The 17,840-nt window shown below is 37.0% G+C and overlaps 1 protein-coding gene across 6 annotated transcripts in view; it reads left to right on the top strand.

Moving 5' to 3' along the window:
* BTBD8 (BTB domain containing 8) overlaps positions 1–17,840 on the top strand; it is a 161,762-nt gene that overhangs the window by 25,441 nt on the left and 118,481 nt on the right. For 5 of the 6 annotated variants that reach the window (XM_007480323.3, XM_056815354.1, XM_056815355.1 and 2 more), the window contains one exon: positions 10,266–10,525. In XM_007480323.3, coding sequence (XP_007480385.3) covers positions 10,266–10,525 — 260 coding nt within the window. Of the gene's footprint in view, positions 1–10,265; positions 10,526–17,840 lie in introns of those variants that run through there. The other variant, XM_056815359.1, reaches the window with a different exon arrangement.

Here is a 17,840-nt window from a genome sequence, read left to right as displayed (position 1 = left end):
GGGTTGGCTTCCTAGGTAAACCCAAAGTCCCAGGTGACAAAACCCTTGGGTTTACCTTAACTAAGTTGTTTCTCACAGGTTAATCTCTGTACTTCAGGGAAAGGCAGGTCTCCTCCAACGCAGTTCTCCAACCCAAGAATTTCCTAATCTTTCCACAAGATTAGTGTTTTCTCATGGGATGCCAGAGCAAAGATCCTCCTTACCAGCTCAGAGGAAAGCCAGATCAGGAGAGGCTGTTAAACCCAGTTAACTCCCAAGATCCTCCTCTCCTTCCAGAATCTTCTCCCAGGGTTTGTGTCTAAATTCTCTTCCTCTCCTCTTAATGACAATCTTTACTTTTCCCTAATCTCTTATCCTTACAGTAGTACCTACAAAAATAATGTTGATTCTCTTGAAGGAAATTAAGAAAAGGGGAGGATAGATAATGAGATCACATCCAGTTCAAGCTGTCCAAGAAGTAGTTGGAGATGTGAGATTAGAGGTCAGAAGACAGGTCATTTATCCAGATAAACCTGAAAATCATTTTCCTAGAAATAATAAATAAATTCATAGGGGTTGGTGAGATCACCAAGTGAAATCCTATAAAGGGAAAAGAGAAAAAGGCCCATGGCAGAATGTTGGGGGCACTCATGGTTATTGGGAAGGACTTTGGGGGTGAAGATCTAACCTAGGCTACCAAAAAGTAGCCAGCTGGATAAGAAGAGAGTTTCATGACAATCTAAAGAGAAGAGGATGAGCATGTCAAAGACTGTGAAAAATCAAGAAAGATGAGAAATTTTTAAAGTCCATCATATTTGATGATTGAGATCATTGCTAATTTTGAAGAGAGCTTGAATGCTAAAGTCAGAATACAAACTCCAGAGAATTAAGAGAGTGAGAGGGAATGAAGTGGGGGCACTAATTTTGGATGGCCTTCTGAAGGAATTTAGCTATAAGAGAGATGGAAGAAAGAGAGGACAGACAAAAGCTATTTTTGTCATTTGAAAGTCATTTGAAAAATGACATCAAATGATAAAATTATAAAAAAGGAGATAATGCTCACCAGTGTGATGAAAAATAACCTGGTTTATAGTAGAGTCTAAATGAAAGAAATTACCTACTTAAAAGTTCTCTAAATGCTCCTTTTCCCATTTGACATCATATTAATTACATGAGACCAGGAACACTAAAAAATGTGCTTAGTGAAATTCACAATACTGTAAAAGATTGCTCTAACCAAATTTTTTTCTTTTAAAATGTTATTCTTTTATATCAACTTATCAAGCATAAACATGAACATTTAAAAAAAACACCAAAGAATGGAAAGAGGTTTATTTGTGAAACTGGTAAGAAGTAAGAATACTTCTATTAGATAATTTGTTTTTTAAAATGTTGATTGAATTTAATATGAGAATAACAAAACCGCCCCATTTGTCTCTGTCCCGTTCTGAACTTCCTACTGTTTTAGTCTGTGCATTTTTAATTAATTCATCAATCCTTTTTTTGGTCACTACTATTATCAGTTTTCCTCTTTCTGCAAATAGACCCATTCCCTTGAATCAAACACATGTGGAAGCAAAACAAATTTATACATTGGCTGAAAGTGAACTTCCATATAGAGGTCTGAATCGTGTCGTGATTATCTTCTGAAATTATGATTGATAATTACATATAATCCACTTTAAATTTAAAAAGCAGTTAAGTGCATCTGATGTTCCATGCTCTATACTAACTTCTGGTGATATAGAAACAAAAATGAAACTTCCCCATTCCTAGAATTCTGTTGGGGAAAACAATGTATAAACAAATTTGTGAATCAAATATAAAGTAATTTAAAAGGTTTTGCTACCTGGCAGCTGGAGGTATCAAGAAAAGCCTTGTGTTGGAGCTTGCATTTGAGATAAGCCTTAAGGGAAACAAGAGTTTCTGACAGGTGGTAAAGAGGGAGTCGATTCTTAACTAGAGGGACAGTGCAAAGACATGTAAAGAGAAGATGGTTTTAATGAGCTACATTTACAAAAATGGGTCCTAGTGGTCAACAAGTCCAACTGTTATCTGCTAGAGGTAGCCTTTTACAAATAGTTGTCTAGTGTTTGTTTGAATAGCTCCAGTGATGGAAATTTACTCTTTAACCAGGGATCTTATTCCACTTTTTTAGATAACTGTAGTTTTATTTAATTCAGCAGATATTTATTTAGCTTCTTGTATGTATAAGGCTCCAGGAGCAGCATGGCATAATATCATACTGTATTCAAGAGTCAGGAAGGCCTGAATTCAGGTCTCCCTCTTCTAGCATTTATTTAACTTGTCTTATCCTTGGCAAGTCACCTGATAACTGTTCTGGACCAGGCTTAGCTTTGTGTGCTTTAGTGATTCTTGCTAGTGATTAGATAATAGTGATGTACTCAAGGGCACAAAATACAGTAAGGCACAACTATACTTGTGCTAAAATTTAAAAGGATACAGTTCAAATAAAATAATTTCCTTTGTGTTAAATCCATGAACTGTGGCAACACAACCAAAACCTCTAGACCACCAATTTCCCATTAGCTGATCCTCTTTTGCCACAAGGGGCCAGGAAGCCAAACCAATAAATAACTCAAGCTCTGTTTCCCATGGTGCACAGGTGACTTTCCTGCCTCCTTAAAGGGAAAACCATCCCAGTGTAAATAAAACAGGGACTGTTGGATCCCAAACTGTTTTGTGCCTTAGGGCATTCCTAGAACTTTAGTATTTGATCTGCCTGTTTTGTTGGTGTCAGTTTCTCCATAAGGAGTACCCTAATTGAAGATGTCACAAATCCTTGTTTATTCATTTATGTTTTGTAGAGTTCTTTATATTGATTCCGACTCACTGTAACTATTTCCTTTCTATTTTTTCTAATTCTGCCCTCTGAAATTGCATAGAATTAGTCATAACTGGAAGAAACTTAGTTCAACCCATATCTACTACTTTCCTGACAAGTGATCTTTTAGCCTCTGATTAAATACCTAATTTGATAGGGAGCTCACTACCTTATGAGACAGCTCATTTCACTTCTGAACAATAGTTTTAATTAAGATTTTTTTTTTTCCTGTATAAGTCTTAAGCATTTGTTTGTAATTTTCCCTCACTGTACCTAGTTCTACTCTTTGGGTCAAAGTGGAACAAATCTAATCCATCTTCTATGTGATATCTCTTCAATTATTCTAGGAGTTATCCTACCCTCCTGTCCTGAACCCTGTTTCCTCCAGGATAACCATCCCTATTTTCTTTTCCTGGCCCTCATATGACATGGTCTGTATGTATTGCCTTCAGCCTCTTGATTGTCATCTTCTGGGTATATTACAGTTTGTCAATGTCAATCCCCTTTTCACATGCTAACCCTCAAAATATTAGAAGACTAGACAAATATTACTAGCCTATTAATGATCATAGAATTATAGCTGAAAAGGACATCAGGAGTCACTTACTCTAAAGTCCTTACTATAGAGCAGTGATGGTGAACCTATGGTATGCATGCCATAAAAGGACACACAGAACCCTACCCATGGGGACACCTGCAGTTGCCTGCCAGGGTTCCTTACTAGAAAGCCAGAGGGACTCAAGGCAGAACTGTTCCCCTCCCCCATTCCATGTGCCTGAGGACATTCCTCACTTTTTTGCTCCTCCTCTGGGGTAAGGAGGAGGTGAGTAAGGGTGGTGGCTTACAAGCTTTGTTCGGGTGCAATGCAGATGGCAGCCTTGTCGAGTCTGTGGTGAAGGTGATTTCTGTGAAGGGGTTGGAGAGGAGCTAGGTTTGAGGGGAGCAGAGCTCACAGCATGGCACATAGCTGGAAGAGAGCGGAGTATTGGGGCCACTGTCTTCCCCCTCTCCACACATACCTCTCCTCATCTGCCCATCTGCCTCTCTGCCCAGCAGCCCAATGGGAACGCTTCCTCCCTCCCCTGTCTGGGATAAGGCAGGGGAGGTGGGGCACAGTACTCATCTGGGGGGGAGGTGGAGTGGGAATGGGCCCAGCATGTAATAATAATAGCTAACGTTGTGATAAGTGATTTATAAATATTATTTGATACTCATAAGAATCCTAGGAAGTAGGTGCTGTTATTTTCCCTATGTTATAGATGAGGTAATGGAAACAAATGGTTAAATGAACTGCCCATGTCATATAACCAATAAATGTTTGGGGCTGGTAAGCTTCTTGTTGTCTGGGATTGTTTTTTGTCTCTTTTTGTATCTGCAGTACAGCATACTATCTGGCACATAGTAGGTTCTTAATAAATGTTGATTGATTGAGTTTAGGATTTCCTGATTCCAGACCCAGTACTCTAATTCAGTGTGTCACTAGCTCTCTCTAAAAAAGGTATCTTATCTGGAGATGAGAAAACAGGCCCAGACAGTTGAAGGAGCTGTCTATGTTAGAACAAAGTGAATTAAAATGCAGATTATCCAGGTCATGACATGGAGCTACATAGGCAGCCAGGCAAGTTAAATAGCTAGTCAGGAAATATATATTTTGGACAGGCTTTATTGGTGGAAAATTAGCTGGGACTAGAGTGAGGATGATAGGAGATTGGGTGAGCTTCTACAGTGCTTTCAGTGATTTAACTGCTTAATGACAACTTTCCCCAGCCTACCTAGCCCCCCCTCTTCAAAAAACAAACAAACAACCCTACACAAATACATTGATTTTAACACCAGTATTCTTCTGGTGGTAAGAATAGCTAACATTAATATAATTCTTTAGTGTTTGCACAATGTTTTACATATATGTTATTTGGTGATGTAATCAGACTGAAGATCATGACTACCAGAATCTGGGAAAAATTGTGACTAACTCAAATGGCAGTGGGAGTTTTCAAGTAGGCTGCAGTGTGTTATTAATGATGAATATGCCTATGAGAGGGTGTGGAAAAGTGGTTGGCAATATGAATGACCAGAAAAAGAGATGAATCTATTATTAAATGAGAGTAAAATCCAACAACTAGACAGCTTGCTTTGGTATATTGGAAGTGGATAAGTGGTACAATTGTTAGGGTGCTGTATGTGGAGTCAGGAAGACTTGAGTTCAGATCTGGCCCCAGACACTTACTAGCTGTAAAACCCTGAGCAAGTCATCAAACCTCTGTCTTCAGTTTCCTCATCTGTTAGGTAGGGATGAAGATAGCACCTACCTCTGAGGGTTGTTATGAAGATCAAATGAGTTAATATTTAAAGCATTTCTAAAATGTAAAGTATTTCAGAAATGTTAATTATTAATATTATTGATATATACTAAGATCTTAGAAGAAAGAGAGGAGGACTCTAGAGTGTTGGATGGATTGCCTATTACAATTTGTATAGAGACATAGCTAAGAATCTATAGGATGAGATGTGGAGAGATTATGATTTATGTTGGTAAAAGGAATATTCACATGAATGAAATTAGAGATCCAGTGGATAAAGGATTGGGCTTAAAGTCAGAAAGACTAGTGTTCAAGTCCAGCCTCAGATGCTTCCTAACTTTGTAACCTTGGGCAAGTCACTTGTCCCTATTTACTTCAGTTTCATCATCTGTAAAATAAACTGGAGAAGAAAATGATTGCCAAGAAAACCCCCAATGGGATCACAAAATAGTCAGACACAAATAAAACTGCTGAATAAGGAACGACCCCAAAAGTTATTAAGTATAGTTAAGGATTCTCTTTCTAAACTTGGTTTTTTTTATTCTCACTAGATTTTAGTCCAATTCAAGAAATGTGTATTAAGTCCTTAGTATATGCTCATAGTGTAGGCATAGATTTTTATATTCAATCAATGTATCTCTTTGTGAGAAGCAGTATGGCATGGTAGATGGAGAGTTGATCTTAGATATGTGAAGACTTGGGCTCATAATTGGACACACACACACACACACACACACACACACACACACACGGACATGTGTGATTGGTGCAGAGCTTTCAGGCCTATTAATCATTGACACTGTGCTGACCCACAGTGGGGAAAGATATCAATAAATCTTGTCCCTATCTCTATCCCAGTGCACTTAAATAAATAGTAGGAGGCATGTGCTAATTTTAAGATGCCCAAAGAGGAAAAGACAGAAGGCAGTAAATAGCTGGTTAACTGAGGGAGTTTGTTTTCTTAGCCTGCATATCTAATTTAAAGACCAAAAATGACTTCTGCTGCCATTTCTAGAATAGCCACCTGTGATCCTAGTTATAATTTGGTAAGTTTTATCTCCTCCTTGGTTTGTTTATTTTTTCAAATGCTTTTAATTAACCTTTCTTTTTCGTTCTCTGTTCTTTTTTTCCTTCTTTCTTCTTTTAAACCTTTTTCAGAATATCCAAAAGTTAATGAGTTCAGATCTGTGGATATCCAGTTCAAATAATTCTCTTTGTTCAGATCTGTGGATATCCAGTTCAAATAATTCTCTTTGTTGGGGAAGCATATTGAAATGTGACTTTATTAAAATGAAATACAGAAAATTATACTGAAAGGAAGACAAAATCAATAATTATTTAAATTAAAAGCTGATAATTTAAAAATAATTAATGATTCTTTCATGCAGATAAGTTCCTCACACTGTTTCTCTTTAGCAGCAATATTTTGTAATAGTTCTTTTATGTAGTTACTTATTGCATATTTCTTTGCTTTGAAAATGGATGAGTTATGAAGTCCTAGAATATAGAACTTGCTTTTTATCTTTTGGTGAAAATTCAACCCCAAATAATATAAGGACAACTGACTCCTTTGGTTTACCAGAAAGTGGTGTTGTCTGGTGTTAATCTAACGTTTGTGAGGGTGAGGGGTAGTTTAAAAAGGAAAAACAATGTTAGAACTGAGAAAGCACCATAACAGAATAACAATTGATTTTCTAAGTTTTAGAATGGCACAAAATATAATAAATGTGTTAATTAAGGGCAAATCAAAATAAATTTAGTTTCTTTCTATGAAGGAGTACTAGAGACCAGTGAAAAAGAATAGATGAGGACATTATTGAAGTGGCAGGCCTTAAATATATACATTTGATAATACTTATGGTACATAATGGTTAAGGATTAACTGATAATCAAGGAGTTAGATGTTTTGATCAAATGGTGAGAATTCTTAGCAGAACTTAGATTGATTCAGTTTTCCTTTCCACAAGATTAATATGAATATCTTTAAAAGTTCTATTGATAACAAAACAAAACATTTTTAAAATGGTGACATTTTATAGCAGCACATTCAAAGCAGTTGTAGGGACAAAAATCATATGGATAGGATGGAGAATGATTGGGAAGACTATAGAGCATTTATTCTATCCCTATAGGAGACCCATAATTTGGACTTTTAGTATTAATAACCTAGCTGTGTTGGTGAACTTATGGCACACATGCCAGAGGAGCTGTGCCCTTCCCCCTTTCTACTGTGCCTGAGGGTCTTACATGACCCACCCTTTTGCCTAGCAGCCCAGTGGGAATACTTCCTCCCTCCCCTATCTGGGGTGGGGAGGTGGGGTGGTTCACATGCAGTGTGAGGGTTGCAATTTCGACGCTCAGTCTCTAAAAGATTTACCATTACCAATCTAGGAAATCCTCAGTTGCATAAGATTCCCTGTTGATCACAGTAGCTGATACAGGAAACGGTACCAGAGGAACTGTGGTGAAATGGTCTGTGGCTCAATGAATGAGCATAAAGAATTTATAGCGGCTACTAAACAAAAGGAATGAAAAATATTTCTCTTTTAAGTAGGAAAAAATAGTACCACTTTGAGAGATTCTTGACTTTTCACATATAAATAAGGTAGAGAATACTCATAAGAACACATATAAATAAGGTAGAGAATACTCCAGAAAAGAGGAGCAAACTTGTTGAATTGGTTGAGACCAATAAGCTTAATAGGAAATGTTGAATATAGTCAGCTTACTTGGAATTGTTTTACAGAGGCAGCCCAATAAAAACAGCTTCTCATGATGAAATGATCATGCTCTGGGAAAGCAAAGACTGGTCTCAGGATATTTTTACATGTGTAATTACTGTTTTAACCCATTTTGATAAGTATAGTGTAAGGATAATTTAGCATTGTGATTTAAAATCTAAATTAGTTATTGGTCGCCATGGGATATCCCAATTAATAAAATACCCAAGTCAGCTGGAAATTATGGTGATTTTAATTTATATAGAGAGAAGGAATTAAGGAAAAAGAGAGAGAGAGAGAGAGAGAGAGAGAGGAAAGAGTTAATTTAAAATGCTCCAGCTTAGGCTGAGCCAGGCAGGAGTTAAAGGCCTTGGCCAAAGGGACCTCCCCTGAGCCCAAGAGAAAAGGCTTTCAGTCTTATCACTCACCATGAGACTGTCTCAAGGAAGCTGTCTGAGGGAGCTCCTCCAGGCCGAGTTCCAGGATTGAACTGGCGCCCAGGCTGCTCACAGGAAGTGATTAGCCAGATCCACCTCTCTGGGGAAAAAGACCGAAGAGAGGAAGTGATGTGCCCTATATAGATGGTTTAAATCACTTTCCTGCGTCTTATCTGTACCAATGGTACCTTAGCTTGACTTAGGACAGCCCACGGGTCTGTCAGCTATTTCTGCACATGTCTATCAAAGGCCATCCTCCTAGATACTTAATCCTTAAGTATGGGTGCAGACATTCATGACCTTGTTAGACTAAGTAGGGTGGAGTTCACAAGACATTCCTGATTCTGTTAGACCAAGTATCTCCATTGTTATAATCAAGAAATAGCTAAATCAAATCTCCTAAAGTATGGTCTGAGTAGGGTGGAGTAGTTTTAAAGTTCACAGTAAGAGCTAGAAAGCTGACACTTAGGCCAAATCAACAGAATATGATTCACTTTCAAACCAAATATTTTTGAAGTAAAATTTTATTTTTTATATAGTATACTTTCATATGCTTAAGTATTTCAAAGTTTTGGAATCACATATTGGAAAGCAGTTTGTTTTACCTTGGTAGTTTTTGCTTTAAACTGAATGATAGTTTACTTACCAATTCTCTCTCAAAGGGACTCTTGCTATCACTTCCCATGTAGCCTCCTTTCCTCAAGTCTTTCATTGCTCCATTTGATGTTATTCACTTCTGCCAAAGTAATTTTCTTTTTCTTAAATTCTTATCTTTGGTCTTAGGACTGATATCAGTTCTAAGGCAGAAGAGGTAAATGACTTGCCCAAGGTCACACAGCTAGGATGTGTTTGAGAACAGGTTTGACTCCAGGACCTCCTGGCTCTCTAGGCCTGGCACAATCCACTGAGCTCTCTAGCTGTCCCTCAAAGTAATTTTCTTTAAGTGCAGATGTGACCATGTGGGTTTGCTATTTGGTCAACTCCAATGACTTCATATTCCCTGTAGGTTAAAAATATAAACTCCTCTTTGTAGCTTATGTAGTTCTATATAACTTTTCTCCAACTTTTCTAGACTCATTGGACATCATTCCCCATCTTGAACTTTGAAAGTCAGCCCTGGTGGCTTTCTTCTTGCACAGAGAATGTCATCCCCAGCTCTTTCCCTTTACAGAGATCAATTTCCTTAATTAGAATTTACTGCCTCCTAATCTTTGCTTCAGAAGGCCTTTTCCTTTTCCTCAATACCATCTTCATGAAGCCTTTCCTCCCCCATCTGCTTTCCCCAAACTGCTATGTATTTCATATAGATATATGTATGCATTTGAATTCATGCTGTATATCTTTTTGTATGGACTTATAGTCTTATCTTTTAGAATGTAAGTTCTTAGAATGTGAGTAGCAATTGTTTAATTCATTGTACTTGTATTACCAGCACATAGCCACTTAACAGATATCTGTTGATATCTGTTTTATAAGCACTTGATATTGTTTTTTTTTTTTGAGAAGGAGTTTGGCATATCTTTATTCAGATCCCACCAAACCTGTGTGATCCCTTATAAGTTACTATAAAAGATGATGTATGTGAAGGGATTTTTTAAACTTTAAAAGGTGTCATAAATATCACTTATCATTATTGCTTTCCCCACCCTTTCTGCTGCCTTCATCAATTCCAATCTTCAGACATTGAGTAACTTGGAGCCGAAGAGCCACTGCTAGACTGCGAATTCTCAGCACTTATACTGTTACTCAGTGCTCAATCCCATGTTGACTTTCTTCATTATCTAAAACTACTGAAATTATATCTCTTTTAAAATATCATATTTCAGATTGGCCTTCCTTCACTTGATCTAGATTACCAAGATTTTGCTTCAGTGAAATGATCTCTCTGATAAACAACCCATTGGGAATTGTCAAAGTGTTACTTCAAAATATTTTCAAAGTATTATTTTTAATTAAAGCTTTTATATTTTGCATTTTATCATAGGGTTGTATATTCATCAGACAGAAACATAAAAAACTATGAAGAAGAAATCCTAAGAAAGAAGATGCATGGGGACAAGTTACAGCAAGAAATCCTGAGTACCGAAGTAAATTCTAGAAAGTATTCTGAAAATGATGAATGGTCATCCACTTCCCAGAATACTTTGACAAAGTGTCATGATGGAATTTTGGTTGGTTCCTCTCTTACTGAATGTGAAGTTCCAGAAGAAATCAGTGATAATGGGGACAACTTGGATGTTATAGGTGGGACTTTTTGGTAGATTACCTTGTTCATATTGACACAAGAATACATGCTAGCCATTTTTGCTAAAAATTTTAAGTAGTTATTGATGCAGAAATGTAAATATCACTATAGAAAATTTTTAGTTATATAAGATAATAGGCAACAAGGTAGCATGGGTAAAAATCACAAATAATCCATAAACATAATTTTCAACCATTTAAACTTTCACACATTTCCTTCTTCATTCTAACTATATCATCATTAAAGAAAACCTTTTACCAGAATAGTTAAGTAGAATTAATTTGCTAATAAGCTTGCTAGATTTTTTTTTAAACTTTACTTTTTTAGTTTCCAGTGGTAATAAAAGTGAACTACAAAGTGATTGACCTAATAAAATGTAGGTAGGTGATATAAGATAGCATAGGAAATGAAATAAGTAACTCACTAGATGCAATACTAGTTGTCCAGTTTCAATTTTTCCTATAAAAACTGTTCTCCCTTTTAACTTGTTATTCCAAGTCTCCCGTTTTGCTAACTTTAAAGTTATTATTATTAATAACGATTAATTTTTCCTTACCTCCCTTATCTAGGCAGTTACCAAATTCTTTTCGTTTTACTTCCCCAACCTATTGATCCATGCCCTCTATGGCCCAGCAGAAGTTTTATCTTTCTCTTATATGATAAATTTTCACATACTTAAATATATTTATTATGATCCCCTCCTAAATTTTACAGTTTATAGGCTAAACACTCTAGTTTCCTTTAAGCAGACCTTCTATGGCATAGTCTTATAGTGGAATAAGGAAATTGAGTTTCATCCAGATAAATGATTTATTTAGCAGTGAATGTAGTTGCAAAAGAGAATAGGACCAAGGCTCTTGGCATACCAAAGAATCATAAATATCTTTTCTACACAGTTAATATACAAGTTGAATTAAAAATAGGAGAAATAGGATTATAAAGATTGAGACAATTGATGGAGGAAATCAGGAGACAATGAGGTGATGGTGGTAAGGGTAGTTTTCTGATGATAAAAGGGTTCAAGAGACCCTGAAGTGAGAGGAAGGATAGTTTTGTAATATTCTTTAAGGCAAGTGATCTTTGGGAGGGGGAATAAACTTGTGACTTCTCCAAAATCAAGTAGGTGAAATTTAGCTTCATACAATGCTGCATGAAGGCCAAATGGAATCACTGATGTTATTTTTAATGTGACATTCCCACTCTTTGATCCTGAGGTTCTCAACTCCCAGGATCACTTATTTAAATACTACATGTTAGGGATTTCTGGATGGAAAGATGGTCTAGTTCAGTGATGGTGAACCTTTTAGAAATGGGGTGCTGGGCCCCTGCCCCCACCACCGCAGACGAGTGCCTTGCTTGTCCCCCCCAACTGTGTGCTGTGTCCCTCCCTCCCTCCTCTTACCCCATACAAGGGAGGGAGGAAGCGCTCCCATTGGGCTGCTGGGTAGAGGGGTAGATGAAGTGAGGAATGTCCTCAGCAAGTGTAGAGCGGGGGAGGGGAGTGGCCCAAGTATTTCCCTCCCCTCCAGCTCTGCCACCTGTGAGCCACCCACCTTATCTCCCATTGGGCTGCTGGGCAGAGGGACAGGGGATGTGAAAAAATGTCCTCAGGTGTGATGGAGAGGGGGAGGGGAGAAGCTCTTCCTGAGTCTCCCTGCCTTTCTAGTAATGAACTCCAGTATTAACTAAGTAACATCATCTCTTTGTAACCTGGTAACCCATTCTAAATATCTTTAATCAGAACATTTCATCGTGAATGCCAGATGTCCTTGGTGGTTGTCTGGTCCCTAGAAATAGCTTCCCTTGGACATTCTAGAATAGTCCTTAGGAGCTCTAAAGGAGTTTTCTCCTAGAAGATCTGTTTTTTTGGTTACAAATCAGTTGCAGAGATTTGTAGGTAATTATGGTAAAATCTGCCAGTAACAAAACTTAATACAATATAGTGTAACCTCTTCAATTTGGTTTTCCAGTTACTAGTCCATGTGATGAAAACTAGTGTAAATCTTATGGTTCTAATCCTATCAACAACATTGCTATAAGAACTATATCCATTTAGGGACCCATAATTTACCAGGAACTAAAGAGAATTTCACTTTCTGAATATTCTTTGTGTTTTCTATCTTAACCTGAATCTTATGTCTGATATTAACACTGTCATCAACAAGTTGAAGGAAAAATCTTTAAAAAGAAAGATCCATGAGGATCTGACATGAAGATGATCCCTTCTCTCTCCTAAAATTATCAAACTTCAAAAATAGGAAAAATAATTTCACTTTCTTTCAGTACAATTTCATATGTAAAACCCTTAATCCAATTTTGAACACTTTTTACTAAAACATACTCAAGGCCTATGTAGCCCATTAAAAACAATACATGTGTATGTATGCACATTTGTAAATGTGTGTATATATATATGTGTGTGTGTGTAGAGAGATAGATATATCCTAGTTCTTAGAGAAAAGTCTGATCTTGTTGCTTTCTCAAAGTTTATTACTCCATTTGAGTAGAAACTTTTATATCTTTGTCTTATTCCCCCTTTTGAAGGTTATCATCATATTGCCCTTAAAGATCAGAGATACGTGATAATCTTATATGTGAATATATAAATATTAGCCACCCAGCTCCCCACAGTATTTTATAATACCAAACTAATCAATTGCTTTTGGGGTCTTGGAAAACTTGCAAATCATAGTGTATTTCATACCTTTTGGGGACTTTATCTCTAGTTTACCTAAACAAATAAGTTTTGTTATATCATTTATGGAAGAAATATGGTGGTGATTCAAAACATTCTTCCAGATTAAATTTTACCTTTAAATTGCCCCCTCATTTTAAACAAGTTTTTCTCTTTTTATGGTTAAGAAAAAGTTAATAATAGGCACTTCTTAAATTTAAGCTGCAAACCTATTTTTTCCCACTTTTAATCACTGAAATAATTTTCCTTCCTTACACTAAAACAAAAAAATCTGTCACTTCAGGGGAAAAAGAAAGATCTATGTACTGTTTCTACATAACTTCCACAGATTTTTATTTTTATTTTTCCTAAAACAAATTATCCACAGTGGTACCCCCAAACTCATTACTAAAGTTTTTAAGCATTTATAGAAACATTCAAACCACAATTTGGAAATTCATATTAGAAAAAATAAGGACTCTCCATAATCCAAAGACCTAGAAAATGGTTTCTGCATAGTTAACAAATAGTTTGGAGGGATGGGGGAAAAAGGAATTATAGAGGTTGAAATATTTGGTTTCTAATTGGTGAAGGGGATCAGGAAACACTGAGGAGAGAGGGTTAGGGTAGTTTTGTGGCATTCCTTAAGGCAAGTGACCTTTGGGAAGGGGGGGAAGTAATCTCGTGACTTCTCCAGAGTCAGGTGACTTATAAGCACCAGAAACTTAACTTCACAAAATTTTGGATAAAGACAAAATAGAGTCACTAGTATTATTTTTAATGTAACAGTCTTAAGTCCCTTCACTGATGTGATTGCTTGTATCTGGAGATACTCCAACTTGTTTGTGTTCTTTTAAAAATGTGGATCCTATTATGAACAATATTAATCTGCATTGAGGTGATATTTGAAGTTGTTGAGGTGATTGATATATTTAGTGTGTCTAAAAGGCAAAACTTGAACCCTCAGAGTCAAGATGGGAGATGGCATAGCATTTGTTAAGAGCAGCAAGAAGGACAATTGTATTGCTTATACTAGGTCTTTGTTGGGACTGACAGGATTCCAGATAGGATTTGAGCATTGTAGAGTATAGTGCATCAATAGCTTTCCTTTGTGGCCATTCCTTATTCTAGATGTTTTGCTTTTATTAGAAAATCAGAGTTAGAAAGGATTTGTCTAGTCCAACCTGTACCTGATCCAGAACTCCTTCTATGTATGGCATTGCCAGCAAATGATCTTATACTCTGCTTTAAAAACACCAATGAGAGAGAATTCACCACTACCCAAGGAAACCCATTCTAACTTGGTGCAATTCTAATTACAAGGAAGTCATTTTTTATTTCTAGGCCTGGTCTGCTTTTATAAAACTTTGTGTCCATTGTTCTTGGTCAGGTTTGTAAATAGTGCTATAAGAGTTGTATCCCTGGAGGCAATTAGGTGGTTCAGTTGATTTGAGAGCCAGGCCAAGAAGGACTGGGTTCAAATGTGGCCTCAGATACTTCCTAGCTGTTTGACCCTGGACAAGTCACTTAACTCCCTTTGTCTACTCCTTACCCCCCTTTTGCCTTAGAACATATACACTGTATTGATTCTAAGATGGAAGGTAAGGGTTCTTTGAAGAAAAAAAAAGAATCATATGCCTAAAGGTGTGGTAGTTGAAGTCTTGAGAGTGAATGAGCTTGTGAGGAAGTATGTCAATGAAAGAAAAGAGAATTTTATATAGAAGTCTTGGTGAACACCCACCTAAAGGCCCAGAAATAGACTGATGAGCCAGTGAAGGCAGCTAGAGGTTTATTTAGAGATGTAGGAGAACAACCAGAAGAATGTTATGCCACTGAAGTCAAAGGAGAAAAATGTATCCTGAGAGAGGCAGTACTGCAACACTCAGGCTATATATTATTTTCCATCTTTGCAAATGATTGACTTACTTCCTTTTCCAGTTTTCAGGTTCTTTAAAAAAGCCTTTTTATACCACTTAAGAAAATTCATTGTTGTTGGGGTTTTTTCCCTTAACCCTTACTTTCTGTCTTAGAATCAATAAATGTATTTCTAAGGCAGAAGAGTGAAAAGGGGTAGGTAATGGGATTAAGTGACTTTTCCTGGGTCACACATCTACAAAGTGTCAGACCAGATTTGAACCTAGGACTTTCCATTTCCAGGCCTGACCCTCTATCCACTTAGCCACCTAACCGCACTCATTATTGTTAATATATGTGTTAACCAACCTGTCATCAAACTGGATCATCTGCTTTTTCTCTGCTAACCAATATCACTGGGAGAAAAATTGTTTAAGAAAAAAAGAGCAGGTTTTGGTGGCCAGGACCAGTCTGGCCTGTTTTCCCTGCTCATTGTCCATCTGCAATACCATCCAAAGATAGATACACTGATAGAGACTGCCTTCCTCATTATGGTAGGAAAGTATAACTAGTTTTGAATGCTCTTTTAGTGAAGTGTTACCTTTTCTTGATCTTCTCAAATGGGAATATTTTTGTGTATAAGCCTAGTGACAACAGGCTGTCTGAATTCTGACCTAAGTTTGGAGAGCTTCATCATCTTTTCCTTTCTCTTCCAAATTTCCTGTTTCTGTTGAAGGTACCACTGATTCTTCCAGATACTACCAGATTGTAATTTTGGTGTTATCCTTGCCTCCTCACTCACTCTTACCCTACAAATCCCATTATTTGCCATATTTTGCAATTTCTTCCTGCAAAATAATACTTCGACTCCCTTCTAATTCCTCTTCAGTTTTCAAGTTCTATTATCTCTTCACTTTTATTGTAGTGACTTCCTAATTGATCTTCCTAACTCAAACCTCTTTCCACTTGAGTATATCCTCCCCAGGCTCTGTCACTGTGATTTTCTTTAAGCATGAATCTGGCTGTGTCACCCAGTAAACTCCAGTGTCTTCCTTTTTCCTCTAGGCTCAAATATAAGCTCCTCTATGGCCCTTCACAACTTTGCTTCAGCCTACCTTTCTGATCTCATTAGTCATTATTCCCTCTTCTATTCTCTGATCCTGTTGAAGTGCCCCTTCTCTGTGTTCCTGACATGTCAGTCTCATCTTTAAACCTTTTACTTGAAGACATGCCTAGAATGTATTTTCTCCTCCCTCTTTGCCTAATAGAATTCCTCTCTTCATTTAAGATGCAACTCAAGTGCCATCTTTTAGGTGAAGCTTTTCCTGATCCTCCTCAATTGCTAGTATTCTCCTTCTCAACCTAGCATATTTAATGACTTTGTATTTATTCTCTTTATATTTATTCTGTGTATGCTTATTTACATTTTATCTTCCCCACCAAAATGTATACTCCTTGGGAGTAGAAATTGTTTCATTTATTCTATTCGTGTCCTTGGTGCTTAGCATGGTGCCTGACACACAGCCAATATATATTAAAACACGGAGACTTATAGATTTGTCAGTGGCGAGAGTGCCACAGGGCTTTAGAGGTATGAAAGTATTCCTAGGAAGGGGTCCTAGGTAGCTATATAGGGTGTAGGGGTTTATCTTCCATGAGCTTCCTCTGTTGTAACTTGGTTGGCTTTACTTTCTCCATGATTTCAGATGTTCATCCTATAGTGTACTCTACTTTTGGTCAAGTAACCTTTTATCCACTGACTTGAAAGAAGTTCAAATTCAGATTAGATCTTTATTTCCTAGAGAAATGACTTTGTGAACACAGTCTTTCTCTGTTGCAGATACAGGGAATGCTGAGTCTTTTGGTAAGCTTTTTCAAAGGGCCTAGATAATTTCTTTCCTCCTTTTACCCTTCACCAGCTATATTTATCCTTGGCCATGATTAGCTGGACTTGGCAGTCATTCTCGCTGCAAATAAAAACATCTACCCTGACTGGAAGAGGGGATTGCCCTTCTCAACTTGGAGGATGACTTAGAAGCCCAACCCTGGGGGCCAATGGACCTGTCTGGAGAGGCAACCTTCATGTAGAAAACATAGTATGTGGAGTTTGAAGGTTTGAATTTCAGTTGCAGTTTACTCTTTATGAGCTAATCTCTCATCATTTCTGAACCTTGATATTTTCTTTTGAAAAATAGGGATGCTACTGTTTTCCCTACCTATATAACAGGACTGTAGGGAAGACCATTTAAAATTATATATATATATATATATATATATATGTATATAAATTGCTTTATAAGTCATAAATTTCAATGTTATATAAATGACACACCATATAAACACATTATTATTTTAATCAACCAAATTATATTTATTAGGTACTTATTGTGTTCTGGGCATTATACTAGGAGCTATAGGAAACACTCTGAATGCTAAATATAGCAGCTAGCACAATGCTAAGTTCAAAATAGATTCTTTTTTCTTTTTTTTAAACCCCTACCTTCCGTCTTGGAATTAATACGGTGTATTGGTTCCAAGACCAAAGAGTGGTAAGGGCTAGGCAGTGGGGGTTAAGGGACTTGCCCAGGGTCACACAGCTGGGAAGTGTCTAAGGCCATATTTGAACTTAGGACCTCCCCTCTCTGGGCGTGCTTCTCAGTCCACCTAGCTGCCCCCTCAAAGTAAATTCTTAAGAGATTGAATTTTTATTCTCTAGTTTATAAAATGGAGATGATAATAAGAGTAAACATACCTACTTTACAAGGCCGTTATGAAGACCTAATTAT

Source organism: Monodelphis domestica, chromosome 2, assembly GCF_027887165.1.
Source record: "Monodelphis domestica isolate mMonDom1 chromosome 2, mMonDom1.pri, whole genome shotgun sequence".
Classification (NCBI taxonomy): Eukaryota; Metazoa; Chordata; class Mammalia; order Didelphimorphia; family Didelphidae; genus Monodelphis; species Monodelphis domestica.
The sequence above is the reverse complement of the archived record's forward strand: the minus strand, read 5'-3'. Positions and strand labels throughout refer to the sequence as shown.